Source organism: Apteryx mantelli, chromosome 28, assembly GCF_036417845.1.
Source record: "Apteryx mantelli isolate bAptMan1 chromosome 28, bAptMan1.hap1, whole genome shotgun sequence".
Lineage (NCBI taxonomy): Eukaryota > Metazoa > Chordata > Aves > Apterygiformes > Apterygidae > Apteryx > Apteryx mantelli.
The window spans coordinates 1,271,906-1,299,581 of record NC_090005.1 but is presented as its reverse complement, the minus strand read 5'-3'; the positions used below and the strand labels follow the sequence as shown (position 1 = coordinate 1,299,581).

The 27,676-nt window shown below is 59.3% G+C and overlaps 2 protein-coding genes across 2 annotated transcripts; one reads left to right on the top strand and one right to left on the bottom strand.

The window, feature by feature from the left end:
- The first annotated feature begins 1,053 nt into the window (after nt 1–1,053).
- IGFBP4 (insulin like growth factor binding protein 4) lies at nt 1,054–8,433 on the top strand. Its single transcript, XM_067312144.1, has 5 exons — nt 1,054–1,411; nt 6,213–6,361; nt 6,564–6,698; nt 6,823–6,947; nt 7,847–8,433. The coding sequence occupies exons 1-5, from the start codon at nt 1,063–1,065 to the stop codon at nt 7,890–7,892; spliced, it is 804 nt and encodes a 267-aa protein (XP_067168245.1). The 5' UTR covers nt 1,054–1,062; the 3' UTR covers nt 7,893–8,433.
- Nucleotides 8,434–11,354: 2,921 nt separating this feature from the next.
- Nucleotides 11,355–25,045, bottom strand: TNS4 (tensin 4). Its single transcript, XM_067311954.1, has 12 exons — nt 24,104–25,045; nt 18,829–19,276; nt 18,170–18,600; nt 17,322–17,408; nt 16,539–16,658; nt 16,103–16,195; nt 15,846–15,923; nt 15,276–15,347; nt 14,184–14,352; nt 13,554–13,622; nt 13,182–13,208; nt 11,355–12,604 (listed from the first exon to the last, which is right to left on the bottom strand). The coding sequence occupies exons 1-12, from the start codon at nt 24,606–24,608 to the stop codon at nt 12,475–12,477; spliced, it is 2,229 nt and encodes a 742-aa protein (XP_067168055.1). The 5' UTR covers nt 24,609–25,045; the 3' UTR covers nt 11,355–12,474.
- Nucleotides 25,046–27,676: the final 2,631 nt, after the last annotated feature.

Here is a 27,676-nt window from a genome sequence, read left to right as displayed (position 1 = left end):
CAGTGTGCAGCAGGGCTTGCTTGTTCCCAGGGCGGATTTTGGGTCTGACCCACGTTTCAGGCATCCCCCCGTGTGCTTCCCAGTTCATCCCAGTTGCTCTCAGGAGCTGACGGGCCGTGGCGGACAGGGTGCTGGGGGAGGCTGTCAGGGACCCTGGCAGCGGAGGGGCTGCAAGGGGGTTACGGAGCGATGGGATGTGCGGGGGGATGTGTGCCAGGGGGCCTCGACAAGCTGGGGGGGCTATAGGAATGGGGCTACAGGGATGGGGGTCTCCAGGTAGGGCTGCGGGGGGCAGCGGGGCAGGGATGAGCGTGCAGGGACGGGGCAGTGGGGCAGGGCTGGGGGCTCCGGCGGGGCCGGGACCGGGGCGGCGCGGGGCGGCTCTGCCCGCGGCCCCGGTGCTGAACTGCGCTCCCGGCGCCGGCGGCCGCCCCGGCAGCGGAGCAGCGAGGCCCGGGGCCGGAGCAGCCTCCCCGGGGTCGGGGCAGCCCTTCCCGGTGGCGGAGCAGCCCTCCCTGGTGCAGGAACTGCCCTCCCCGGTGCTGAAGCAGCCTTCCCCGGTACCGGGGCAGGCTCCCCGGGGCCCAAGAAACCCTCCCCGGTGGCGGAGCAGCCCTTCCCGGTGCAGGAACTGCCCTCCCCGGTGGCGGAGCAGCGCTCCCCGGTGCTGAAGCAGCTTCCCCCGGTGGCGGAGCAGCCCTACCCGCTACCGGAGCAGCCTCCCCGGTACCGGACCAGGCTCTCCGGGACCCAAGCAGCCCTCCCCGGTGGCGGAGCAGCCTCCCCGGCGCCGCGGCCGCGCCGCCCGCTGCGGGAGCGGCCCGGCCGCTGGGCCCGGTGCCGGTGCCGGTTGCGCGGCGCGGGGCGGCCCCGCCGGTGGCCCCGGTGGCGGCGGCGGCGGCGGGAGGTGTGGCCAGGGGCCGCATAAAGCCGCCGCCGCCCCGCGGCCGCCGCCAGCGGAGAGCCGCGCCGGGCCGCGCCGGGCCGCGCCGCGCCGGGCCGGGCCGGGCCGCCTGCAGCGCCGCGGAGCGCGGGTGCGGAGCGGCGCGCAGCGGAGCGGCCATGCGCGGGGCGGCCGGGCGCGCCCTGCTGCTGCTGGCGGCGGCGGCGGCGCTGGGCGGCGGCGAGGAGGCGATCCAGTGCCCGCCGTGCTCGGAGGAGCGGCTGGCGCGCTGCAAGGCGCCGCAGGGCTGCGCCGAGCTGGTGCGGGAGCCCGGCTGCGGCTGCTGCGCGACCTGCGCGCTCGGCCGCGGCACCGCCTGCGGCGTCTACACGGCGCGCTGCGGCGCCGGGCTGCGCTGCTACCCGCCCCGCGGCGTCCCGCGCCCGCTGCACACCCTCATGCACGGCCAGGGCGTCTGCACCGACCTGGCCGACGTCGAGGCCATCCAGGAGAGCCTCCAGCCGCCAGGTAAGGCGGGTCCCGGGCGCCGGGGGGCCGCGGCGGCGGTGGCAGGGCACGCGGGGATGTGGCTGGCCCCCTGGCCCCCTGAGCAACCCCTGCCCCCTGGTTCGCACCGGCCTGCTCGCTCCGGCCCCGCTCGCCCAGCACGAGTGAGGCCGGGAGCAAGCCAGGGTGGGGGGCTCAGCAGGGTCACTGCAGTGGGATGGGATGGGGTGGGATGGGATGGGATGGACGGGCACCAGGAGCACCCAGGGCAGCAGCAATGCTGGGCTGCGTGAGCTCCCATGGCTGGGTACCACGTCTGTGCCGTCCTCACCAGCTCCCTGTGCGGCAGTGCCACCGGCGGGCGAGCCCCTGTGCCAGGCAGGGACGCAGCCTGTGCAGGTGGGGACGGCGTACGGCGCGGGGTGCTTTGGAGCCCAGCCCTCACTGCCGAGTGCCCAGCACCGGCCGGAGGGCGAGCAGGGCAGCGCGGGATCCTGCAGCTGCACGTGGCTGGGGGAGATGCTCCCGCTGCACGGTGACCCCCGTGCTCCCCCCTTCCTAGGGATGCTGCCAGCGGCTCTGCCCAGCACCACCAGAAGGAAACAGGAAAGAGGCCTCGGGGCACCTGCTTCCCTCCGCAAACCGATTGGGCCTTCTCTGTGGGCCAGGGGCTGTGACACGAGCTGTGTCATTTCTCCTCCAGCACAGTGTCCTGGCAGCCTGGAGGGGCCGGGGGACGGTCAGGCCGGGGAAGTACAGGGGTTGCAGCCCCACTGTACCTGCTGGCTCCGCTCGTGCCACTCTGCATGTCGACTGCGGCTCTCTGCCCCCCGTGCTGCCGGCGCAGGGTCCAGGGCGCAGGAGCAGAGCTGAGGTGACAGCACTGCCCTGGACCCGCTTGGGCCATGCAGCAGCTCTGGCAGTGGGAACGAACCACATGCTGGGGGCTGAGCGTGGGAGCAGCCTGGAGATGTGTCCAGGAGGGCTCCGGACAGCGCCACCGGCCCGCTGGTGGGGTTGGATGCCCACGATCCCATCCCCATCCTGTTCCTGGGATGCAGGTCACGCCAGGCTCTGCAGGTCCCTGGGGCACAGCCTGTTGCGTTTGTAGCTCCCTGGATGTCTGCAGCCGGGCTCATCCCACTGGGGCCCCGTGCAGCCGGCGAGACGGCCCGTGTGCGGCCGAGGAGCTCTTTTCCCTGGATGCCAGGCTCAGCTCTCACTGCCCTGGGCAGAGCCAGCGGGAGAGGGCAGGAGCAGGGGACGGGGCTGGGGAGCAGCCTGCTGCCGGGACGGCCCGCGAGCCGGGTGCAGCCTGGCCCGGCCGCGCGTCCCCGCGTGGAGCCAGCCCCAGCGCCCCGCGGGCTGAGGGGCCGGAGCGGTTTGGACGTCCCGGCTGCTGGCCGCGAGCCCTGGCGTCCAGCCCCGCTTTCCTCCCCGCGTCGCCGCGAGGCAGCGTCTGCCGGCGACCCCGCGGTGCCCAGGGCCCTGCGCGGAGCCTCCCCCCGGCCGCCCTTCTCCGGGGGGCAGGGTTTGGCTGCGAGCGGGGCCTGCGGCGGAGACCCCCTGCCCTGGCCGCTTGTGCCGATCCCACATCCTGCAATAGCTGTCTTGGCTCCCGGGCCCGGGGCTCCGACGGGCTGCCAAGGCCTGTTGGTTTTGGCTTTGCCCCGTGTAACGCAGCATTTTTTCCCAGCGCCTGTAGGAAACAGACGTGCAGTTTTTTTCCTGTTCTTCCTGTGGAGCTCGGGACTCTGGCGGGGGACGGGTGGGCGGCCGCGGGAACCCGGCATCTGCAGCCGGGCGGCTGGCCGGCAGCTCCGCGGAGAGCGGGCAGGGAGAGCCGGCAGCTCCGCTCGCCCAGGACTGCCCAGCGGGTGCCAGGCCCGGCTGCGGCTCTGCGGCGCCTTGGCGTTGCAACCCTGGTGGGAAGATCCCAGCGGGATGCTGGAGCCGTGGCTCCCCGTCCCGGTGCCACCGCAGCCGGACAGAGCGGGGCCTCGGGAGCTGGGCTCCCTCTCTCCTTGGGGGAAAAAGCCCCGGCTGGGCACCGCGCAGGCTGCCGGCAGTGGGACGGCTCCCTCCGGTTAGGAGGGGAGTTAAGAGCCTATTTGTGTCCTGGTGCAGGGGCTTGCGGCTGCCTGTTATCCCTGGCACAGAGCACGTCCAGGCCGGTGCCGGTGCCGGGAGCGGCGGAGGAGGGAGCGGGCAGGCGGGAGCAGGTGCTCCCGGCCCCGCGGCTCCCGGCGGCTGGCCCCATGCCTGGCTCAGCCGCGTCCCGTGGTGCCGTGGCCGGGAAGTGGTTAATGTGCAGCTAGTACAGTAAACACTTTGTCGGGGGCGCTGGGTGCGGGAATGCTGCATTCCAGGGAAGAGGCTTGGGAATCGGCGGCAGGGGGTTGGGCCAAGTTTGGGGTTTCGGAGGGGCCGGACGGTTGCTCCTTGCTCCGCGGCTGGAAAGCTGCCTCTTCCCTGTGTCTCCTCCCGGGGCCGCCCAGGCTGCCGCCCCGGAGCGCGTGCGCGGCTGGACGTGCCCACGGCATCCCGGAGGAGCTGAAGATCTCTTCCCCAGCACGTGGCCAGTAGTTACGAGGGATTTAATGCTGGGTAAATAATTATGTCCGGGGAGAATTGACCCCGTGGAAGTTGCCACAGGCAGAGGGTGAGACGGATCCTCTTCCCTGCCCTGTACACAGAAGCGCGGGCACCTGGGAGCTCCCCGCGGCACCCGGCTCCGTGCTGCCTCTCGGCCTTTCCTTTAGGACCAGCTTGTCCGCAGCTGGCAGAGCGGCAGCGTTGTTTCTCCCGGCTTGGTGCCCACAAGGCGATTAGGCTGGACCCGGCAAGGCCATGCTTCACGGGACAGGCTCCAGCGGGAGCCAGCACGGAGGGAGATGCCGGGGCCCCGGGCGGCCGGAGCGCGGGCAGGACGAGGGCCGGGTTTAGTCCGGTCATGGCCCCGGAGCATCCGCCTCTCGTTCGTCCCCGTGCGGGTTTGCCGGGCCGGCGAGGTGCTCGGCAAAGCCTCGGCAGCGCGTGGGAAGGGGCTGAGCCGGGAGGGGCTGGCGGGCCGGGGGCCTCCGCGCTTGCTTCCTGCACAGCCTGGTGCTGGAGTTTAAAGAGTTTAAAGAGTTTAAAGAGTTTAAAGAGTTTAAAGAGTTTAAGGAGTTTTTCAGGGCAGCTTGGTGCCGAGGACGGGGGCGAAGCCTGGCCGGGCCCCGTCCCCAGAGCCCGGCTGCCCCGCGACACCGCCTGCTTCATGGGACCTTATGAAAAGTTTATTGGCATCTGGTTTTATTTAAACCACGAGATTCGACACGGCGGCAGCGTCCGGCAGGGGGGGAGGAGGGGAGCTTCTGCGGCGGCGGCGGCTGCGGGGTTCCCGGCCCCGGCAGCGGGTCCCGGAGCGGCTCCGGGCGGGAAGGCAGGGGCTGCACGGGGGCCGCGCAGGGGAGCATCCCCGGCCGAGCCCCCGCGAGCCCCCGGTGCCCGCGTTGCGACACGGCTCGGCGGTGCGTGCTGCCGGGGCTGGCATCGCTCCGCACCGGGGTCCTGGAGCCCTTCTGTGGGGGGGGCGCTTTGGGTTCGTGTTTCAAATTTCAAGGACCTGAGCCATTTCCTGGAAAAAAATGACATATTAAACGAAAAGCAAATAGCACACGAACGGAGGAGAAGGATTTGTCACCACGGCGCCGCTGTGAACTTTACCCAGGCCGCCGGGAGCTGTTGCATGAGCCCTTGGCGGCGGGCAGCCAGGCGGGCTCGGTGCTCCGGCTCGGCACTCCTGCGCTGCTCCCAGCCCCAGCGGTTTCCAGCCCGCTTTCCGCCTTCCCCCCAGCCCCGACACATTCATTACATGACAAGGCAAGCGGTGAAACGGTGCAGCAGTGGCAGCTTTCTGCCGCGTTGCCCCGCGCCAGCACATGCCACCTCCTTGGGAAGCCTCCCCGCCGTCGCTTGCCGCCCTGCTGATGGGCGTTAGCGGAACGAACGAGCAGGAGCTGCAGCTTTTAGAAGAACGTCGAGCTCCCCAGCGCCGGGCGCATGACACTCGTCTCCCAGCTGCCAACATCTGGCATCCCGGGCTGGAGCCGCTGTGAGCACGGACGGAAGTGCCCGGTGCCGCCTTTCAGAAAGGGGCCCTGCTTGTGGTTAACTTCCTTATTCCTGGGACTTTTTCTTTCCGGTCTGATGCTGAGCCTCCCCGAGGCAGAGCGCGTGGCTCCCCGGGGCCGGCCGGAGAGCCGGGGTTTTAGGGGTCCTGGGCTCTTGGCGGTGCTCCCTGGCCGTGGGTGGCCTCCGTGCCCGGGGTCACCTTCCCGTCCCCTGGGCTTTTGGGGACGTGGTGCCGTGGGTGGACACCCAGAGCCCGGGGCACGTGGCTGGCACATGGCCGGTGGGTCACGGCCAAACCCTGCTGCAGCGCAGCGCAGCGCAGCACACCCCAGCGACCGCCTGGCACCGTCACACTGCGAATTTGCAATGTTGCAATAGCAAATGCAGGGAAACGAGCCCACGAATCGCGGCTAACGAGGTGTGAAAGCTCCCGAGAGCCTTTTCCAACCTTGCAAGTGTGGCAGGGGCAGGAGCGAGCGGGGCGGGGGCAAACGCAAGCAGGGAGCGCGGCGGGGGCAGGAGCGAGCGGGGCGGGGGCAAACGCAAGCGGGGAGCGCGGCGGGGGCAGGAGCGAGTGGGGCGGGGGCAAATGCAAGCGGCGAGCGCGGCGGGGGCAGGAGCGAGCGGGGCGGGGGCAAACGCAAGCGGGGAGCGCGGCGCTTGCGGGCTCGGCGGCACTGACCCGCGGCCGGCTCTGCTCTTGCAGAGAAGGAGGAGATCGACCACCCCAACAACAGCTTCAGCCCCTGCAGCATCCAGGACCGCAAGTGCCTGCAGAAGCAGCAGGCGAAGCGCGTCAACAACGGCAACAAGATGAGGAACAGCGGGAACCACCGCGAGGAGACGAGGCCCATAGTGAGAGCCGCATCCCCCCGGCGCCGGGGCGGCGCGGGATGCACGGAGGGCAGCGGGTGCTGGGGGGGGGGGATGCCCGGGGCAGGGGGGGATCGGCAGCCCCGGAGCCAGCCCGGGGCAGCTCCATGGCTGGGGGGGTCCCTGGGGCTGCGGCGCTTTTTGGGGGGCGGCCCGGCCCCCTCTGAGCCCCCCGTTCGCGCAGGCGCAGGGCTCGTGCCAGAGCGAGCTGCACCGGGCGCTGGAGAGGCTGGCGGCGTCGCAGACCCGGACGCACGAGGACCTCTACGTCATCCCCATCCCCAACTGCGACCGCAACGGCAACTTCCACCCCAAGCAGGTAGGCGAGCGCTCCCGGTGCCGCTCCCGCGGGAACGGGCGGCAGAAGCTGGGAATTGCCGCGGAAATGGCTGCGGTGGGCTGGGGCCGGACCAGCGCCCCTGACCGAACCGCGTCCCCTCCAGTGCCACCCGGCGCTGGACGGGCAGCGCGGGAAGTGCTGGTGCGTGGACCGCAAGACGGGCGTGAAGCTGCCGGGCTTCCTGGAGCTGAAGGGCGACTTGGACTGTCACCAGCCGGCGGACAGCATGTGAGCGTCCCTGCGGGCGCCCCGTGCCGCCCCACCGGGGCCGCCTAGGACTGCGAGAGGGGCTGCGAGCCCGGAGCAGCTCCCCGGGCCGGGGGCACCCCGGGCACCAGCGCCCCGACGTGCCGGCGGCACCTGCCCTCCGCCCAGACGCTTGCATGGAAAGACGCTGGCCCAGATGGTGTCGCGTGCAGGTCCGGGGTGGGTGCGGGGCCGTGGGGCGATTTTTGGGTCGCTTTGCCAGAGCTGGGCGAAGGAGAGCGCCCGAAGTCGCCCCGTCGGCCTCCCTCCCCGCTGCCGCTCGGGGCTGGCTCAGCGCCCATCACCGTCCCATCTGGGCTGCTCCGGCAGCCCTGCAGGTGCAGCAGCCGCTCAGCTCCCGTTCGCGGCCGAGCCCAAGCCGGCCCCCGGCCCCCGCCGCGCTGCAGTGCCTTGCCATGTGCCGCAGCAAGAGAAGTGCCTCGAGCCCGGCTGTCCCCGAGCCCCCGCGCCGGGCATCCGGGAGGGACCCTCCCGTCCTGGCCGTCGCCCTGCCGCCCTCTCCCGGCCCCTCGCCGGAAGTTCGGGAGCAGGAGCGACGCCTCGCCGATGGGAAGGGCTTTTCTGTGTCCCCCTTCCTCCCCCTCCCAAAAAAAGTTTTAAAATATTTAAAAAATGCAGTTGGTGGATTTAAAACCGGCTCTATTTGGCCCGTTCGGCTGAAAGGCTTCATCCATGAAAAATGGGACACCTCCGTTAATGCTTTTTGTCTTTGCGCCTTCCAACTTGGCCAACTTGACAAAACCAAGATGAATTTCTGAAATGCTTCAGTGACGCGAAAACCGTGGGTTTTGCCAGCACAAAGGTTCCCGCAGAAAAATTTTCACTACTTTTGTAGCTTTTTTTTTTAATTTTTTTTGAAGCGCTTCTGTGGGAGCCGGCCGGGTCGGAGAGCGTTCATCGAAGTGACTTTTGGGTGACAAACTGCCATTTTGGTTGCAAGGGAAAGTTTGCCAAAGCCGGGAGCGACTGCGCTGCCGTTCCCGGCTCCGCTCCTGTGTCCCGAGGGGCCTCCGGAGCGGCGGGCAGGCGTCGCGGCCCCGGCGCAGACGGAGACGCTTCAGTTTTAGTGAAGCGCAGCCTCCTGCTGCCTCCGGCGGAAGAGGAGCTGGGTGGCATCGCCTCCCGCGCCCGGAGCGCCGGCGTTTCGTACCGCCTCGCTCCTGTGGTTTAAGGCTGTATTTACACGTGGTCGTTATCCCGGTTAAGGCGACCTGCCCCCAGCCTGCGTTCTCGCCCCGGCGCGGTTTTTGTCACTGCCTCTTCGGAGCGGCCCGTCCCTGCAGGCTCCTTCCGTGTGTAGCAACGTCCCTCTTTTACCAGTAAACTTGAAGCTTTGTATCGTCAAAAAGGGAAAAAAAAAAAAAAAAAAAGATAATTGCCGTATTTAATTTTCATAGTTATTTGACGTGTTTCTATCGAGCGTGTTTTGTCTTTGCGTCGCTTTAAAGAAAAAAGAAAAGAGCGGCGGTGCCCGGCTGGAGCTGGGATCGTGATCCAGCTCCGCTCCGGCCGCCAGCCCGAAGCAGGCGGAAACCGCCGGGACTCCCCCGCGCTCCGGGGGCAGCGCCGGGCCCTGGGGGCTGTTTTCTGTCGTTTCGGGGGCTGGCGGCCACCGGGCTGCAGGCGGCTCAGGCACGGAGCCGCCAGCAAAAATACCTGACGGCTTCTTTCCGCGCGCATCTGGGGCCGTGACGGGCTGCAGATGGAGCTGGCCGGGCATCGCCCCCGTGGCCCCCCGTGGGACATGGTCCCCCCCAGCCATCCGTGTGCCGCTTCCCGGGGCCGCGGGAGCAGGTCCAGGGAGGCTGGCGGGGGGGACGGGATGAGCGGGGGGGGCTGCAGCGCGGCGCCTTGGAAGCGGGGGAGAAAAACCCGCCCGAAACGCGGGCGTCTGGTTTGCAGATCCCAGGAGCGGGCTGCGGGAGCGGGGCCAGCGCCTGCCCCGGCGCTCGGCGGGACGCGCGGCCGGGGGGCTCGCGGGGCCGGCGCTCGGCGCCCTGCCTGCATGCCGGGCTTGCAGCTCGGGGACACGGCGTTTCCGAAGGCGCTTGGGGCAGCAGCAGCCGGGGGATACCGGCACGGGAACACCTGGGTCCCCGCGGGAGCAGACGCGGCATCGCCGCAGTCACGTCGCACCGGGCAGCAAGGCCGGGTCACGGCGTCGCGGCTCCCCGGGGCCGGGGGCAGCCCGGTGCTCCGCGGGCCAGAGCGGAGCAGCCGCCGGTGCTCGGGGTTGTGCAAACAGCGCGCGGGAGACGGGCCCGTGGGAAGGCAGGCGGCTGCAGCCAACGCAGGCGAGCGCTGCAATCTGCTGGCGCAGCAGATCGGCAGCCGGACCCGGACGCCGCCAGCTCTCCTGGAGCCCGGCCCGGCGCCGCGGCCGACGGCGAGTGCGGCTCTCCTGCGGGGCCAGCGCCGGCCCCCTCCCGCCGGCTCCGGGCCGGGCTGCTGCGGGGCACCGAGCCGGGCTCGGGAACCAGTTTAGCCAAATCCACACACGTACACGCGTGTGCGTGCGGCCGGTCTCTGTTCTCCGCTTGCGCCGGGCGAGGATGTTCCTGGGCGCTGAATCCCGGCCGGCTGCGGCCGGGGGCCACGGCGGCTCCCCCCTGTGCAGGCAAGCGCTCGAGCGTCCGCGTGCCCGTGCCCATGCGTGGGGCCCCCCCCGTCCCCAGGGAGGCTTTCGGGATCCTGCCCGTTGGCAGCTCCGGCCGGATCCCAAGCCGCCGCCGCCACCGCTGTGGGGCATCGCCCGGCCGTGGCAGAGAGGCTCCTCGCACCGAAACCGCAAACCCGGCCAGGATGGGACCTGGGTTTGTTACGAAATGGCTGGATCCGGACCCAAGAGCCTCGACCAAGGGCTGCGCTTCCAGGAAGCCTGGAGCAGACTTTGGAAGCCACGAGGAGCTCAGAGAATTGTTTGTTTTTTCCTGAATCAGGTGGTTTTGGCTGAACCATCCCCACAGCGTCCAGACCGATGCTTCAGCTACGTTTCACGGGAAAAGGGCTTTCAATGGACTGAAAAGTCCAAGTGCCGAAGACGGAGTTTGGAGCCGGGCCGGTTCCCTGTTCCAAAATCATTTAGGGTTGAACTGAGAAAAGCAACCATTGCCCCCATTACCCAGAAAACAAATAAACCCTCTTCTTCTGTTGCTGGGAGCTTTGCAAAACGGAGCTGGATTTCACAAGCGTGCCTGGGGGGACGGGGCGCCCGGGACCGCGCCGGCGCAGCAGCGGGGGCGGCCGCCAGCTCCCCCCGGCGCAGCGGAGCTTGTGTGCTGCCGCACTGCCGTTCAGAGCCAAAGCATTTGAATTTTCATATTCCCTTTGTGCTTATAGCTGTTTTCATGAAAAACCGTTGTAATACACGCAATGAATTAGAGCGGGGCTTGTTCACACGTTGCATAAGCGAGCTCCGGGTCCCGGGGGCCGGGCTCTCGCAGGCCGTGAGCAGCCACAGAAGTAATTAAGTGTTTAATGAAAACAGCTCTGCAGGAACCAGCAACTCCGTCCTTATTTACGGCTCCCAGCTGATGGGCAGGATGGACGGAGGGACGGTGTCGTGCTGGGGCCCCTTGCTGGCCGCAGCCCGCACTGCACCGGGTCTCATCCTGCCCGCCCCACGCCCGGGGGCAGGGTGCAGCGGTGCCCAGGAGCTGTTCCTAAAGGATGCCGGGGTTTCTGCGGGAACAGGACTGGATTCGGAGCAGCCGAGGGATGCATGAACCCATGGAGCTGGGTGCAGGCATGCTCGGCACTGGGCTGTGCCGGACCTGGGCTGCACGGGGGGGGGACAGCGAGGGCCGAGCCCGAACCAAGTGAAGCCGAGCGGAGATCATGGCTTTCTCCAGCAGCTCCGGGTTTGCCGGTGCAGCGCCCAGGGGCTGGCACAGCGCCTCTCCCCCAGGCCGCCGCGCACCAGCCCTGCACCCACTTCCAGCCCGTGCTCCCGAGCCCTTCCAGCCTTGCGTGCCTCCGCCGGCGCGCTCTAGAAACGCTTGCCGCACGTACGGAGCCACGGTTTCGGAAAGGAGCCCGCTGCCCGGGACGCGAGGCTGTGGCGCGCTCGGGGGCGAGTTAGCCACGGCTGCCACCTCCCGCCGCCGCTTTCCCGGGCAGCGCCCCGACGCAGACCCGAGGCTGACAAAACCTTTAGTTTCTCTTCTCGAGGCCGGGTGCTCCCCCCTCCCCGATACAGCAAGTCTCAGTAACTCATAGAGTTGTTTTCATCGTTGCCAAAGAGCTGTTTCATTTGGATGCCGTTTCAAAGTCTTGCTGGAGGATAGCGACTTTTTCCTTATGTACAACGCATACATACACTTGGCAGTTTAAGAGAGCGAAGCAGCATATTTCAATTGCTAAAGTCTCTGTGTTTGTGGCGAGATAAACGATCCACCAGTTTTATTGAAAAAACCCTTAAGCGGGGTTTGTTAGCACACAGCCCAAATTAAAACAATACAGTGGAACAAGGTAAGCAAGTGGGAGAAGAGAAGATTATATGTTAGATTCAGAGCAGCTCTACTCCGCTCTGACATTGCAGCAAGAGCTGGATCTTCAGCTGGTGTAAATCACAGCAGCGCTGACTTCCACGAGGCTACGCCAATTTACGTCATCTGAGGATCTGGCCCAAATTCACGAAAGTCACGTCCAAAAACCGAGTGTTTTACTGTCATGAAAATGTCAACATTTACTTCTCAGCTTATCGCAAAGCATGTAGGTTGAGCTAGTTTGTAACCCTGCTCTGTGAAAAAGGGCAAGAGAATTTACCAGCACCTGGCAGAAATACGCTGTTCTGACATTTCGGCCTTTTTGATGCTTCTTGCTCTTTTAGGGAAGCAGGATTCTTCAGCAGGGTCTAGAGATTTTTATATACTTTGATTTGCAAAACTGCCTTCTGATACAGGTCTGTCTTCAAGGTAGAGAGCCATCTCCCTGTCTCTAACAGACCTTCCCTCCCTCGCCATTGGGAGCGAGGGGGGCGTCAAGGCTGAGTCTCTGAAGGTGGGAGCTCGGCTCCCCAAAACGTGCCTCAGATTGGACACCCCACAGTCAAGGCATCCCCCAGCATTGGTAGGAATCTTAGCCAGAGTATTTCAATCCTCCATGGAGAAAATAAAACGGCGCATGCCAGGTGAGCGAGCCAGCAGTTTCGTAAGGCAAGCCCAGCTTTCTCCCACACGCGTCTACTCTCGAGCCAGGCACAGCTTTCCGCGTGTTGGGATCCTGACGCGTTTGCCATCGTAGTGAACGCTTCCATATGATTCCACATGGAGGCCTTGAAAGAACATCTGATTCCACCAGAGGCTTCCAAGAACTGAGCAGTGAGTATAAAATCTTTAACTGAAACTCTTGACATGACAGTATGTAACAAAAAAATATAAATATGAGCTGTTGCCAAAATGCAACCCAGAAGCAGTAAAAAGTGAGGAACCGTCTCAGCAGTATGTGGGCAGCCACCGGCCCTGAGCTGTCCCAGGGTTTATGTCCTCTACAGACCTGGCAGAAGCTTTCTGACAAAGTCGATCACAAGAGACGCTGGCTGCACAGTGTCGTACTCTGCAAACAGGTGACAGAGATTCTCCGAATCTGTTTGGCTTTTGGCCACAAACCCAAAGATTCTTTGAAAAAGAAGAGAGAGTCTTATTTAGTTTGCATGCAGGAATCCAAAGGAATATGCTTAAACTAGCCCCAGCCACAAAGCAAAATCCCAGCTCCAACAACTCTGCCTTGGCCTGTTCCCCAATCACGTTTACTTGGAAGGAAAACAATTGGGAGAAGTATTTCTGGCAAGGCCTTCCCAACTGTAAAAAGTTTCTTGAACACAAGGTAGAGCCAGATATCAACTCACTTCCTGAGTCCAGAGCAAACAAGCAACTCGGGGAAGGTTAAAGGATTCGGATGGCTACTTTCTATTTAAGGGGACACAGAGAACATTGGGCATTATCTCACCCTCGCGTCTAAACCTTCAGAGCAAAGACTCCATAAAGCTTCACTCATTCGTCCCACAACTCTTCCAGCCACCACGTTAATGTCTATTGCAACCCCGATTCATTTTTAAGCTTCAGTTCTGTGTTGCTTCCGTAAAGGCTTGCAACACACCCCACTCAAGAGTCAAGGCTGAATCAAAGCAGCCATCTCCCCCCTGGGTTTTCATCGGCATGCTGACGTTATGGGAGGTCCTTGGGCAAGTCTTACCTTGAAGCCCTGCAGTACTTCTGCCACCTGAAGGAAGAACAGAATTGGATTTGTTCAGAAGAGCGATATTTAACTCATTCAGCTAGCTGCAAAGTCAAGGTTTATATTTAGCTAAAAACCCCTGCAGGTTAAGCCTGGGGTGGGGGAACTGTGCATCTGGTTGTCTGGGAATTTAAGCAGCGCAGGAGATCGGAGCAGCACTTCCTAGCGCGGGTGTTCGGCCCCAGGGCCACGCTCGGCTCCGTGGGAATCACCCTGCTCTCCCTGGCGGGAGGCACGGGGGCCCTGCGGGGAGCCACGGCAGAACGAGCACTACTCAACAGCAGCTTTTACTAGCGTGAAGGGTCTCAACCCACAGAGCAGCTAACTCACTTTCTGTTTTCAGGATCCATCCCACAGAACCTGATGGCAGCCAAGGGATAGTGTCTTCTGAAAAACACCCTGTCAGGGGAGAGGAGCAGAACGCAGCGTTAGAAAAGGAAAGTGCCTGGACAAGGCTGGTGGGAGAAACAGACATTTGCAAAGTCCAGTTGCTCTGGAGCACTTCTGGCTGCTGGGAAGGGGAGGTGTGGAGGCCCTTCTCCCGAGGGCCGGCCTCGGAGCTGACCGCTGGCAAACCGCGCGCGGTTCTTGGGTTCAGCCTCGTCCTGCCTCCCACTGTTGAAAGACCATTGAAATGTTGCCACTAACTTCATTTAAAGCAGAATCGTGCCCTGTGCTGTAAAAATAAGGGGTTAAGTCCATCCCCGGATTACAACATGGATTTGTCCTAGCAGGCCAGTTTTTCTTGATATGCTGCAAATCAGCAAGTTGGCAGAATAACAGGCAAAAAGAAAGCTGTGCTCAGATCTGAGGATTCAAGAACGAGCTGCATTTTCACAAGGCATTTAACTTTCCCGCTGTTCACTCCCACCAGGATCTCACCCTAGGTGAGCCCTTGGCTGCGGCATCAGACGGAGAGCAGGGCAGGGCAGCACTTTGTGTCCCCAGTGCCGTTCTTACTTTCTCTGGATGTCCGTCAGCGTGATTCCCTGCTCGGTCGCTTTGAAGTGCACAAGGGTGGGTGTGGGCAGCGTCTCCAGCTCGAAGGTGGAGGAGATGGCTTTCTGGATGGCCGGGGCTCCTGTGAGCGTCTCCATGTTCACCGAGTTAAGGTACAAGACATTGCACACTGCAAGGACAGCACAGAGCCAAGGTTAGCAGCCCAGGGGCCCTCAACCCCCTTGGACACTACTCTAGCATCTCTCTGCTCCAAGTACATACAGCACCTAGCACAAAAGTACCAGGCCCAGAACCAGGTCCCAGGCATCATCATGCAGAACTGGATGCATTTTGGAGGGCCAGATGCAAATTAAAGATTTGGTGACTCAGAAATATTTCACAAACTTATTTTGGTTTACTTTAATTCTTTGCACTAATTGTTTTAAAAGTCGAAGTATTTAATTTCCGGTTTCTAAATGTCACATTTGGATTTTTTTTCCCCTGTTTATTACATATTTCCTTTAATGAAAAGCAGAAATACCCCAAGCTGACTAACTGCTCAAGCCCAACCTAAAACATGACATTTCAGGCTGATTGAAATGTTTAAAGGACTGTTCTGGGTCAAACTAAACTTTTCAGCTTGCCAACTTATTTTTCAGAATTTCCAGCAAAACAAAGTAGTTTCTGATTCCCACGACTATGCTGTGACCCCGTCAGCGCTGTCTCCTCCCCCTCACTCTCTGTTCTCACCTGGAGCCCATCCACCGCTGAACATGGGCTCTGGACACCAGGGTGCAGAAGTGAAGCAAAGACGTTCTTCCCTTCCTGGTGTAGAGTTTCTAAGCATCTCCCATAAAGTCCCACAGCAGTGTAACTAAACAGTGGCTTTAAAGAGCTCCAGACTGCACTATCCCTGTCCTAGGGACTCCAGAGGTTCAAAACCCACCAGCTAGACAAAATCAAGGGCTTAAAAATCAAGGGACACTGGAAATCAGAAAAGTTTAGGGTCTTTTATCAGGCTTGGGAACTCAAGAACTGTCTTTTCAAGCCTGAAGCTCTAGCTAGGGGAAATTCAACTGTTCCTTGGTCAAAGGGCCCTGATCCTTTCCTCACCAGCAGATTTCTTCAGCAGGGACACCGCTGATTCTGGAGCACAGTCTGGGCTATTTTCTCCATCGGCAAGATCTGCACAAACAACAAACAGAAGCACCGATGTCCACGGTGAAATTCCTTTTCGTGCAGAGGGCACACAAGGACTAGGACTGTGTGAATTGCAGGCTTTTAGAGCAGCAATTAATTTAATTGTCCTCCACCCCCCTCTTCCATGGCTCTCCTGGCTCTCTTCACCTCCGATCTCCCCACCCTCAGCAGCCCTCCCTCCCCGATGTGCATGGCTGACCACCCTCCATCCCCAGCAAGAGCAAGTCATCACTGTCTCATGCTCAAGTCAGGACCTGCGGTTCCCTGCTCCGTCTACAGCCAGGGCAACCAGCCACATTTCTGCTCGCCCTTCCCACAGGGGCACCTGAGCCGTTCAGCCCCCTCCCCACTGCTGGACCATGTGCTGCTGACAGGTCACCCTTGCTCTGCCATTTCCCCAGACCCGGAGGCCAGGAGGGACTGCCTGGAGCATCTCTCCTGCCTGTGACTCCTTCCCGTTGGCCTCCTGCTTCAGGCACCTACCTCGGGTGGGGATGCTGAGCTTGCAGGGCAGTGCCAGCGGCGTGATGGCGTGCTGATACACAAAGGCGGAGAGGCTCCCTGCAACACAGAACCGCGTGGTCAGCAAGGGCCCCGGTGCCTGAAATCTCCCACCCAAGCCAGGGTGGGCATAGCAAGCTCACTGCAAGGTCGCAAAGGAGCTCTGGTGCTTTGAGGGGCTTTTGAAAGACACCTCACAAAACTGCCAGGGCTGCTCTTGGGGGTGGCATCGTCCTTACCAAAATACAGCTCCTCACTGGCTCCTTTCAAGTGCACCCCTTTGGCAGAGGACTCAATGAGGAAGTGCCGGACGAGGTCACTGCTGTCATTGCCTTCAAGCAAGATTGAAGAGAGCGTCAGCGCCAGCACTGGTGCAGTTGTTTCTCCCCTGCCCTCTCCGGCCCACCCCGGGGTCACCGCGGCAGGAGGCCGGGGCAGAGGCAGTGCCCAGCGCTGCTGCCCCAGGGCACCCGCTGGGGCTGGTGCTCTTCGCGGGCAGGAGCGCTGCAGGGCTCCCTGCGCGGGGATGAGCGGGCATGCACACATCCCAGTTCTAGCCTCTTTCGCAGAACAAGAGTCCTGCTGCTTTTTAGCTTGTTTAAACACTGCAGAGTTCGGCCAGTTTCACTTAACACCCTGAAGCAAAACACCACCTTTGTGAGTGAATCCCTGTACCTGTCTGGCTGCCGGACGGGGAGACAAGAACCTTCATCGCCAGTCCAAAAGACCCCCGGTACGACGTGCTGTCTCGCACAATGAACGTGCCTGGCTCCTTGTCCTTCAGCAGCTGGATAGCTGTCAAAGCACAGGCAGAGACTGAGCCAAGCAAAACAGGTGGAACCTCCCCTCCTTGTATTTAGCATCCTGCCGATGCTCTCGCTGGGAGTCATTCCTTGGCAGCAGCAAGAAATAATCAGGAGAGGCTGCTGAGCGCTCACACGTCCTTTGTGCAGGTACAGACTGCAGTGCCACAGCACTACGCAGCTCCGCAGCGGCTAGTAGCCTGCTGCCTGCAAGGGCAGCTCAAGCAGTAAATGTACTTTCTGTCTCAGGGGCCCTGGCTCACCCCTGCAGGTCACCTGTCCCCGGGGGCTCAGGGACTTGGACCCTGGGAACTGCAGAATAGAGTCAGCCCCTTTCAGAGCCATGTTGATTAATGCCACGGTTACAAAAGCAGGCCAAGCTTCCCTGGACCTGGAGGGTACAGATGGAGCCGTGGCACAGCTTGCATCCCTGAGCTTTCCATCTTGACTAGTGAGCGGATCTCTCCATGCCCACCAGCTCCCAGAATGTTTTTCATTGCCATCATCAAGTCACTCCAGGACCTCAGCACTGGTAGCAGCTGAACTGATCTACCGCAGAGAAGCAGATTCCACTCTGAGGAACAGCCAGTATTCCTGCCGACTTGCAGAGAGAAAGCTTAATATGGGATTATCCTGGCAAAGACACTTGTGTTACCTTGTTCCCTTGTTATGCTTGGCTTGAACCAGTATTTCGATGTGTCCATCACAAACTTCATGGTTGGTTGCCCGTCTCTGAGGGGACCTGCAAGAGATGTAACTCCTTCAAGCAGAGCAAGGAATATGAATCCTCTTCACAGAGAGAAAGAGGCTGTGTGTCAGGGATGTAAACCCTAAAGACCTTCACAACAGACATCACTGAGGAGAACAGAGCCCTAACAAAGATGTTTCTCTTTCAAGCTGGCCAGGGTTGAAGTGTTTTTTCAATCCTTTTGATCAGAGCTTCCTCCCTGCTACTCAGAATAATTCATTCTGCACACAATTATCTTTCTTGGCATGCTGTGACAGAGCTGAGAGGCAGCACATGAAGTCCCCTGGCAGTACCAGTCTGCCCAGCCCTACAGAAGTCCACTGGACCATGGTGATTTACACCAGCTGAGGATCTGACCTGCTACAGCCCTCCTCCTTTTCCCATGAGAATCCCAATTAAAACACTCTGCCCTGACAGCTGCCTCTGCTAATCTCCTCCAGCGAACAATAGCCCTGTTGTTTGCTCTTGAATGGAGGACCTTATAGACTTTGGATATTTTTCGATGTCCTCCAGAGCAAACTGGAACCCTAACCCCTCCTCCCCACATGTTCTGAGTCCCCCAACAAGCATGAAATGACAACATTATGGTCCTTGTTCTCAGTGGCTATAAACAAACATATCTGCACCTCCTCCAGTGGGACCAGGACATTTCTGCCTGTTGAACATATGCCCTAGGATCTTGTTGAAGGAAACACCATGGTTGATGCAGGGTTCCTCCACCCCGAGAAATGCCCTGCAGCAGGGAGAAGACTTACTGTCGGAGACGCAGGAGAGCACCGGTGCAGAGAGCGCGTTGTTCAAGCCACCGAGCCCAGGGGACAGACCACAGCTGGGAGGAGGGCTCTGCTTCACTGAGGCTGGAGGGCCTCTGGTCAGCCGAGGAGATGCGTCTCCTCGCTCCAGGCACCCGTTCACCAGCAGTACTGGGATGTCAGCTGTGGAGTTGAGGATGGAAGGGGGGCAGCTGCTGGCCTGGCCCTTCTGGGACGGGGACATATTGGCTTTGGTGGAGCAGGTTAACCCGGGCTGGAGGGAGCCCAGGCCAAAGGCTTCTCCAGCGTGAGATCTGACGCTTGGGGAAGATGGGTAGGGGCTGCCAAGGGATCCTGCAGGGGACGGGCAGTCAGCCGAGCAGCCAGCAGCGGGGTGAGCATCTGAATCATCGTTGTGCAGTGAGTAGGTGCTGCTGCAAGAGGAAGACACAGAGTAGAAGGCAATTGGCAGGAGCTGTTTAGTCGGAACCTAACGCACAGACCACCCCGGAGACTGCAGCTACAAGGAGAGCTCAGCCCTGCTTAGATGTTAACTCGCCCCCGAGGAGGAAGGCCCTGGACAACAGGACTGGGGGTAGCTGTCCCATGCCCCTTTCATCTCCCATCACCAGCCCCAGGCAGAGACACCAGGCTGCATTTACCTTCCAAGGACATAACTGGTGTCCGATCCAGGACTGGTGGACAGCAGGGAGATCCCGCTGGTCCTTTGCTGTGCCCTCACAACATGCAAGGGCTTCAGCAAATTGTCCAAGCCCGGTGACGTGCCGAGGAGAGCGCTTGGGCCGTAGGAGATGCTGTCCTTCTGTCCAGCAGCGCACCGCTGGGGGATGGCGATGCACTCCGATGCTTTGCTGCAGGTCTGGGAGGCAGCGCAGCTTAGGGGGCCTGCCCGGGGGCTCTCAGGCCCTGGGGGGCTCGAGAAGACCACGCTGCCATTCGTGCTGTAGTTGCCTCTGAATCCCCCTTTTTGGGGCAAGAAGCCGGTGCCTTGTGGGGACCTCGAGAACGGCGTGCCAGACGGGCTTGGGGAGCCCTGCAGCAGCTCAGGACACTTGGCTCTGGCTGGCGTCATCTCTATGTATTTGAAGTCTGGAGGAAGAAACAGGAGGTTGTTAGCAATTCAGCGTTTGAGTCAGGTTCGTTAGCTAAGCTCCGTGGGGGATACGTGTCTCTGCTCTTCTCGTTATTAATTTTGGCTCCAGTTTCCAGCCCCTGCAGGGAGGGCGGGGGGTGCCGCTCGCCCAGCGCGTGGCCCTGCAGCCGCTTCCACCGCGGCAGGGCGGCTCGGCAGCCGCGTGGCCGCGCGAGCAGCCGCAGGGCTGCCTTTCCCCGGCGAGGATCGCGGTGCTTGGCGGGAAAGACCGGCACGGCCCAACGCTGGGCTTTCATTAAGCCCCTATAGGGGCTGATTTCTTCACTGATACCAAGTCGCAGTGACCCACCCAAGCGCTGGCAGGCGCTGCGGGAGGACGGGTTACGTACGGTCATATCTGACTGCACTGAACCCCCTTTGCAAGGATTACACAGCTGGCGCTTGCCGAGACCTGCAGCGAGCGGCGGGTGTTTCCTCCAGCAGCAGCTCTGTTTGTACCTGACTCAAGAGAAAAACATCTGGCTGCTCCCTCGAGGGATTACATCAGATTCAGAGGGTGCCCAAGGCAGCCGGTGCTTCCTGGGGGAAATGCATGTCCCTGCACACCCATTTAAGGCCCTAAAGCTCGCCGGGGTGGATGAGCACGGGGTGAACGTCACCTGGCCCCAGGCACAGCTGGACATCTGCGCCGCAGCTGGGGAGCTGAAGGTGGCGGGGAGTCACGTGGGACAAGGGCAATCACGGGGCTTTGGCTATCGGGTAAGGGACCACGCGTGCCAACGGCGAGCGCGTAGCCCAGCACAGGGGCCGGCTCTCTGCCTCCCCCTGTTCCCACCTGCGGGAGTCCCTTCAGCAGAGAAATCATTTCCCAGGCAGCTTCCGTGCCCATGTTCTACTGTGTGTTTCCTCCCGCTATTCCACGCGTGCTCAGGGCAGGCACCGCATCTCCTAGCCCCCCTTGCTCGCAGCCGCTTAAAAGGTAACGCATCTGACGGAGCACGGCTTGCTCCCAGACCTTCAACAAAAGCTCGCAGGCAGCACGAGGGGGGGCCTGGCTCCTGCACCCAGGTTTCTGCTGCACATCAGCCGCAGGACGCACCACCTCTACGAGCCGGCCACGTTCGCAAAGCCCCGCTGTGCCCTATTCCCTGGAGCCAAGCTCCCGCCTGCCAGATGTGGCTTCGAACACCTCTGCTGTCGCAAAGGACACATACAGCGGAAAGGAGACGAGCTAAACTAAGCTATAGGCCACACTATCAAATACAAGACCGGGACCTTCCTCCAGAAAGGGGCCGTTTCGTCTTCCACAGACACACTAGGTTCAAAGGACTTAGGTGTAAAACCAGAGCTCTGGAGGCTGTGCTCAGGCTCACTGATTTTAAGCCGAGAGGGAAATGTCATGATTGGTTCCGGCTTCCCTGCAAAGGGATTTTCACCTACCAGTTCCTTGAACAAGGCCATAAATTCTCGCTGAGCTAGAAGGTGCCTTTTAGAAAGAGACTCTCAGCTTTGATTTAAGGACTTGCAGCAATGGCGAATTCACCTCCTCCCCAGGGAAGTTGTTCCAGTGGTTAATCACCTTCACTGCTAAATCTGTGCACCTTATTTCTAGTCTGAACATGTCCAGCTTTGTTTTCAGCTCCTGTATCTTGTTCTGCCATGGAATTTATGACGGTTTCTTGCTCTCATGCTTAAAGGTGTTTGTTGGAGAGGGAAAACTTTTTTGCTGCAGCAGTTAAAAACTGATCTTAAAAATCTTGAGTTTCTTTGCAGTTAATTTCATTATGCCTAAATCCTGCCCTAGAACCTACAGTTAAGAGTATCCAGCCTGGGGAGAGCAGCTAACTGCGCATTGCCAAGTACTGCAATCACTGTTTACTGCAAGGAACAACCAGACCTCTGGGGCATAAGTTTGATGACTAGGAAAAGCACAAGCCTGTACAAAAGTTACTCTTTGAGCCACTTCTCCAAGTCAACCTAAGCGCAGGATTGAATCGGCACAGCCAACTGACAGCCGCTGAAGAACCCCGTTAAGCCAGAACTGGTGGTCTCTGGTGGGAACGCAGCTGGACCATGCTCTGGGAATGAATCAGAGCTGCAGCTTCCCTGTCCCACACCCTTACTGCCTTTGAAAGCCAACAGTAGTTCCTTCAAAGCCCGTCCTTGGAAAGGCTCATGGACCACATGGTTCTGGTATCAGTGTGCAAAGCCCTTGTAACAAGATCTTGGCTGGACACTTTTTGTTAATGTCTCCCTCAAAAGGGGAAAAGAAATGTGTCTTTTAACTGTCCTTTACAGAAATAACTGAAAAGTATCTGTGCACTGGGCTAATAAGGCCCTTTGCCTCCTGTTGAGGCTTTTGCTTATCAGATGTGGTTAAGCCTTAAATATTTGCTCAGGATCTTGGCAATTCTTTCAACATCAAGGAGTGGCAGAAGTCCCACAAATACTAAGTCTGACTCTCACGCAAGCTGAGAGGACTGGTCTCCTCAAAGAACGATTAGTACCAGGGGTAATTTGTCTTGTATAACTACAGCATCTAGTATGCAAACTCTCCCTTGATGGAAAACTTAAAAGCCCTCAGCATATTTTCCACTAGACAAGAACAAAACCTCTCTCGGGTGCTCCTTGGGCACCATCCATCTCCTACCAGCCTTCACGTCAACTGGCTGTGTTTTGCAGGGAACTCTCCCATCAGCTCCTCCTGCTCTCTTTCCTTTAAAGCAATTCACTAAAAGACAATGGATTTGCAGCCAAAATGGGGTGGGGTGGCAAATAAACATATACACATATAAATATATAGATACACACACACACACAAAGTAGCTGTCTCTGGTTTCAGTTCCTCACAGACTTGTACCTTCACACCTTAGGCAAAAAAGAGAGGCATAGAAATTATTCAGAAGGTGCAATGGGGAATTGTACAGTCCCTCCCTGTACTGTCCGGAGGAGGAAATGGAGGCAGGGAGCCTTCACGGAGCAGATCTATGGTGGCAGCTGGAGCGACAGCACCAGTGGGAACAGCAGTGTAGACAGAGGTTGCATCTGGCCGCAGCAAGAAAACATGGGCGAAGTGCGTGTTCCCCTCATGCTCCCCGGGATGGAGTACAGCAACAGAAGGTTTATGTAAAAGAGAAGAGTCGTTAAAAGATAATGAAAGCTGAAGTGAGACTTTTCCCACTGAATTCAGGGCCAGATTTCCAGATGTTCAGTTCCACACTTGGAGCCAGATTTTCAAAATCACTTGCACACTCGCTGCCTGCTGAGCTCCTCGGGAATCCAGCCTTTGAGTGCGATGCCTAGAAGAGGCATTTAAATGTCTCTAAAAACCAGCCTGAGGAGCAAGGAGTTGAACTTGCACTTTGTCACAGTACTTTATCTGCAAGGCCACCCCCTGCTGTCTCGGTGAAGCTGGACGCACGTATACCGCTTGCTCCAGAAATGCCCAAGCCCAGCTGCGTGCTCACACCGCTGCGACCTCCACGCTCCTCGGCTTCCGCATATCTGCTTCCCTGTTCATGCATCAGCGAACTCACACCTGCCGGGGCTACAGCTCGGTGCACTTTAAGACGTACACCATGTCCTCCTCCAACCCCACATTCCTCATGTAGGAGCTTTCATGAGGGCTCAGGGAGAACAGAATTTGTTTCATGCTTTTAATATCCTGTCATTTGACCCTCCTCTGGAACGAGGTCTGGGGACAGATTTTCAAGGTATTTTGGTATCCGAAGATGCAGATAGGCAATAAGGATTTTCAGAAGCACTGAGCCTGAATCTTTAGGCACCTACTCACATCAGAGATCTATTCTCCAGTAGCTGGTGTAGCAGAAGATGTGCTGCAGCATGCAGCACACAGTCTGCTTCGAGTTACTGTGTGCATAATGCATTGGCCAGCTAACGCACTGCGGAAGAGTGGTAGGCAAGAAAAGCCTGGGCCAGAAGCAGCACATGTAGCACAGCTTTGAATTGCAGAGATGACAGCGAGGTGTTGTAGAGGGTTCACGTAAGGCACCCAGGGATGAGAGCGGAAAGAGGGGTTGGTATGTCCTGATGATGTTCAGCGTTGCGTATGCCAGGTATGCTGCTGGAGGAGTGTACAAGCCCTGTAAAAGGAATCTCCCTTGCAAAATCATTCGGAACATTTAAATTGGAAGGGTTGTGTAACGATCAGTACCTTAGCCCAGGGCTTTGGAAATCTGGCTTCAAATCCTTGTGCTTCCACAGGTCAAGTATGACCCTGGGAAAGGCTCCAGTGCCCTTTCGTAGAACTGGGGCTTTGCTGTGAGGTTAAACACATTACAGACGTTACATGCAGAGGTCAGCGCCTGTCTCTAGTTATTGAGGGTAATAACTTGGATTAGGAGTTTACAGAGAGCTACAAGTCTAATTTCTCTTGAGAAACATTCTCTCCACACACAGGCAAAAAGATATCAGATTGAATTAAGGGCTGTTCTCCCCGTTCCTTTTGGCTCCTGCTGAGCTAGCTGGACACGCGACATTTCAAAAGTAATCAGACCAGGGCCACCTAAGTACACCAGTTAGGCAGAAGGGCAATCAGCCTGGATACACAAGCTGCTCGCCTGCTCCTTTATGTCAAGCACTGGTGTGACAGGAGACAGTATCCCCTGCGAAACATCAACCCCACTTGGGACGAAGGGGGATGTCATCAAGGCCCTGTTTCCAGGCCTTCACAAGTGCACAGGACCTCACTCTGCATGCACCGGTCCGCGGCTGGTGTGTGGACAGCATCACTCCTTGGACTTTACTAAGGTAAAGTATGAGCTATGCTGGCTCCGCTAAATCAGGATGATTTTTTGTCTCACCTGTTGCCTCTGGATCTCGTTTCTTGGTTGCAGCAAGGTCACTCTGAGAAGCAGGTTGGACAGCATCCTTCACCGGCTTGCATGTGAGTGGCTGAAAGGTTGGATCGATTTCCAGGATCAGCTGGTTGAGACTTTCTATTGATATATCCAAGGTAGGAGACACCACGTGAGCATCAGGATCCACGCTGGTGTCCTCCGCCTTTGGCTGACAAGAGACATTGGGTCTCTCCAAAGAGGTATCCTGCTGCCCTTTCCCTTGAGCGTGGGAAGCCACGTGCTCGAACGCAGGGTGGGTCCTGTACAGTCCTCCGTTAGGAAGCAAATGTGCCTTGGCTCGCACCATGGTGGACGGGTCAGCCCAGCCATCTGTTGAGTAGCAGCACTGCGTTCGCAGCGTAGAGCAGCCCGGGTACCCCGCTGGATGTAAGCTTTTGCTTTCCTCCTGTGATGCAACACACACGGTCTGTCCAACCCGCAGCACATGGTTTGGTATGACCTGTGACATATTTTTACTTTCTGGTTTGACAGTTCAGAGTCCAAAGGAAACCTCCTCCTCCTCCTCCTCCGCTTCGTCTTTAGGATACGTTTGCCACACGCCTTTCACTCCCAGGGACCTCAGACCCTTTCTTCAATCCAGCGTCTCAAGTAGAAGAAGAATCTAAAGAATGCAGAGAGAGGAACGGTTATAGGCATGCTCAGACTTCAGCGGAAAAGCCTGTAAGAAAGGGGATTTGGAGTGCAAACCTGGAATTCAGCTCGTAAGAAAATAAGTCACTCCGTACTTTCTTTTCCGCTCAGTTCCAGCCCTCTGTTCCTGGTGTCACCGTGCATTTGGGCAAGTGCAAGGAGGGTTAATCTGCAACAGATTTTCAGGATTCAAAGGCCTAAAAAGTTATGTTTTGCTTTATTTGCACGGTGATATTTTCTTGGTTAAGAACGAAACAAAGCATCAGTCTAACAACTTTTGAATGGGATCCTGGCTCTCGGAAGCAATCCAAACAGGCAACGGCAGGCAGCAAGCCCTAAGCCACGCATGGCAGACTCGTAGCAGGCCAGAAAGACGGAGCTGCCTGCCAGAGCAATGTTCTGTGAGTGGGTGTTAATTTAATCCGAGCCTTGTATTTTGCTGGTACAATGCGAGCTGAGCCCTGGAACGCCGTGTATGTGCCTGCGTTCCCAGGCCAGGTGCTGCTTGAGCAATCTGATCGCTGTTAAATTTTGAATACTCTCTGCTTTCGGTTTAGACGCAAATTATTATTTAATTCACCATTAAAAAAGAAAGAAAGCACAGCAGAAGGCAGGTTTCCCTTGGGGGGTTTCTGGGTGTGAGGTCTCATGATATCATTTGGAGGTGGAGGAAGTTGTCCAGCGGCATTAGAGAAGAGAGCAGGTTCCCCCCCAACCGAAGTTCTCCCTCGCACTCCTCTTTACGCAAACACAACAGGCAGCTGCCATTAAGCAAAACCAGCTACCGCCAGATGTACGGGGGGAACCGAACCGATTTATCTCACGATGAAGAAAATAAGCCTGGCTTCCCTCGGTACCCGCTGTGACAACCCAAACCCAGCGTTTCGGCGCTGGGTGACATAAAAGTCGAGCGAATTGCCCCTGTCCCCGTGGCGAGGGCTGCCCGGGCGGCATCCCAGGGACGCGTCCCTCCGCTCCGGCCCTCGGGAAGGGCGGCCCAGGCTGCGGGCTCCGACCCGCCAGCTACATAGGGACGACTGCTCTCTCCCATCAGCGGGGACCGCGGGACCTCCAGGGACCGGAGCCGAAGGATCCCCGAAACGAGTTAATCCCACGGCTCAGGGCTAGCTTTTTCATATCCTGTGCGGTTCTCCGTGCGTAACACATACAAACAGTGGGCTACGCTTATTAAAATATTTGTCCTTTCCTGCATCAGTCGTGAATGACTGGCTTATTTACTTGGCTATCTCAGATTGATTAACTATCGAGTCAGAGGATTAGGAAGGAGACGCGTTGACTTCAGGCGGTTTCTAGCCCCGGGGCGGGCGGAGGGCAGAAGCGCTCGGCTGGCGCGTGCGTCACGTCTGGTAAGCGGTGACTAACTGCCATGCCGGGCGCTGGGAGCTATTAGTGCGACGAGACGCCGAAAGAGGCTGGCTTTGCCCTCTGCGGGTTATACAACCCCGGACAAACCAGTCCTCTTCCTGGAGGAAGAGACACCCCAGAATAGAACAGACTCACAAAAATCAGGGAATTACGAGCAAAACATTGCTGTTGCCTGTTGCTACTCGCAGCGCGAGTGGCACCGAGGTTAGCTGCGGATCATGACTCACACCAGCCGCTCGCCCAGGCGCTGGGAGAGGTTTTTAAGGACTCAAGAAGTGAGTAAATACTTCAAAGCCATTCCGCTTCTTTCCAGGCAGGGACCCCACTGCGTCAGCGGGCAGGGCAGCGCGCGAGGCTCGGCAGCAGTGATGCATCCCGCGCACAGCTGCGCTGCAGAAAGGAAAGCACCGCAGAGACACGGCTATGACGCCTTTAACTGGAAATCAGGCAGCCACGTGGTGTCTCTCTACTGTAACTGACACCGATTAACGCTGCAGATGGCAACGGGACGCAGAGCCAGCGGCTCCCCGAGGCTCAGCCACGCTGCCCGCGCCGGGGCCGTGCTCGCCGAGCCGGGGCTGTCCCGGCGCCAGGGGACGGAGGGGGACCACCGGCTTTCCAGGTGCACGGCCGCGGTGTCTTCCCAGCTCGCCACACCACTTCCAGCACCTGGTAGTTACTTGTCCTCAGCATTTCTAGGCTCCCACCCAAAGGATGCAGAAGTGGGCCAGGACCCGAGTTCCCCTTTCCCGCGGGCGGCCGGGGCTGCCCGTGCCTGCGCTGCCCACGGAACCTGCTGCTCTTCTGGCCTGATTCAGGCTCAGCCCCGCAGCACAGACAGCGTTAGCGCAGGTGAGCATTTACCCCTTTCTCGTTTCCAGACTTGGAACATGTGTTTGCCGTGGCACCACTGGCACCGGCATCGTGAGAAGTGCAACACGATACAAGATATGGAAGGAGCATTTGTTAAATAAAAAAAGAAGAATCACTCCAGGTCAAAAACACAAGCTAGATGGAGTGAAAATTGGATTCTTCCCTGGGGAGAAGAATTGCCTGGCTCCAGTCAGCACCCACAAGACAAGGCTGGTTTTAATTTACGTAGGTACAGGAATAAGGTGCAGTATGCACGAACCAGGACCGTCGGGGGGTTCCAGGAGCATGCACGCAACAGCTTCCCTCCTCTGCTGTACTCCTGCCCTGGGTTTTTGATCTTTCATGTCTGATGCTGCCAGAATTAACCTCCAAACCTCATTTCTCCTCCCTTCCCTTAGTTAAAGGGAGAGTTTGCACACAGACTCCTAACAAGATTTTCGAGATTTGGGTGCAGGCTTTTCTGTTAGAAAGAGCAAGGGAGGAGAAAGACCTGGGGATACGCAGTTAATCACAGCATGGCCATTGGCCATCAGCATGGTGCAGCCCTAGGACAAGTGCTGCCCACAAACGTCAGGACTTTCCAAGAGCAGGCAGGAATAGCAGCACCCTTGTGCACAGCCCTGGTGA

Excerpts from the sequence above, each read along its gene's own strand:
- IGFBP4 (XM_067312144.1), top strand. The coding sequence starts at position 1,063 with ATGCGCGGGGCGGCCGGGCGCGCCCTGCTGCTGCTGGCGGCGGCGGCG. Across the intron at positions 6,699-6,822 it reads GCAACTTCCACCCCAAGCAG|TGCCACCCGGCGCTGGACGG; the intron begins GTAGGCGAGCGC and ends CGTCCCCTCCAG. Across the intron at positions 6,948-7,846 it reads CACCAGCCGGCGGACAGCAT|CGCTTCTGTGGGAGCCGGCC; the intron begins GTGAGCGTCCCT and ends TTTTTTTTGAAG.
- TNS4 (XM_067311954.1), bottom strand. The coding sequence starts at position 24,608 with ATGTCACAGGTCATACCAAACCATGTGCTGCGGGTTGGACAGACCGTG. Across the intron at positions 15,348-15,845 it reads GCTCAGCATCCCCACCCGAG|ATCTTGCCGATGGAGAAAAT; the intron begins GTAGGTGCCTGA and ends TTGTTTGTGCAG. Across the intron at positions 13,209-13,553 it reads ATGGATCCTGAAAACAGAAA|GTGGCAGAAGTACTGCAGGG; the intron begins GTGAGTTAGCTG and ends TTCTTCCTTCAG.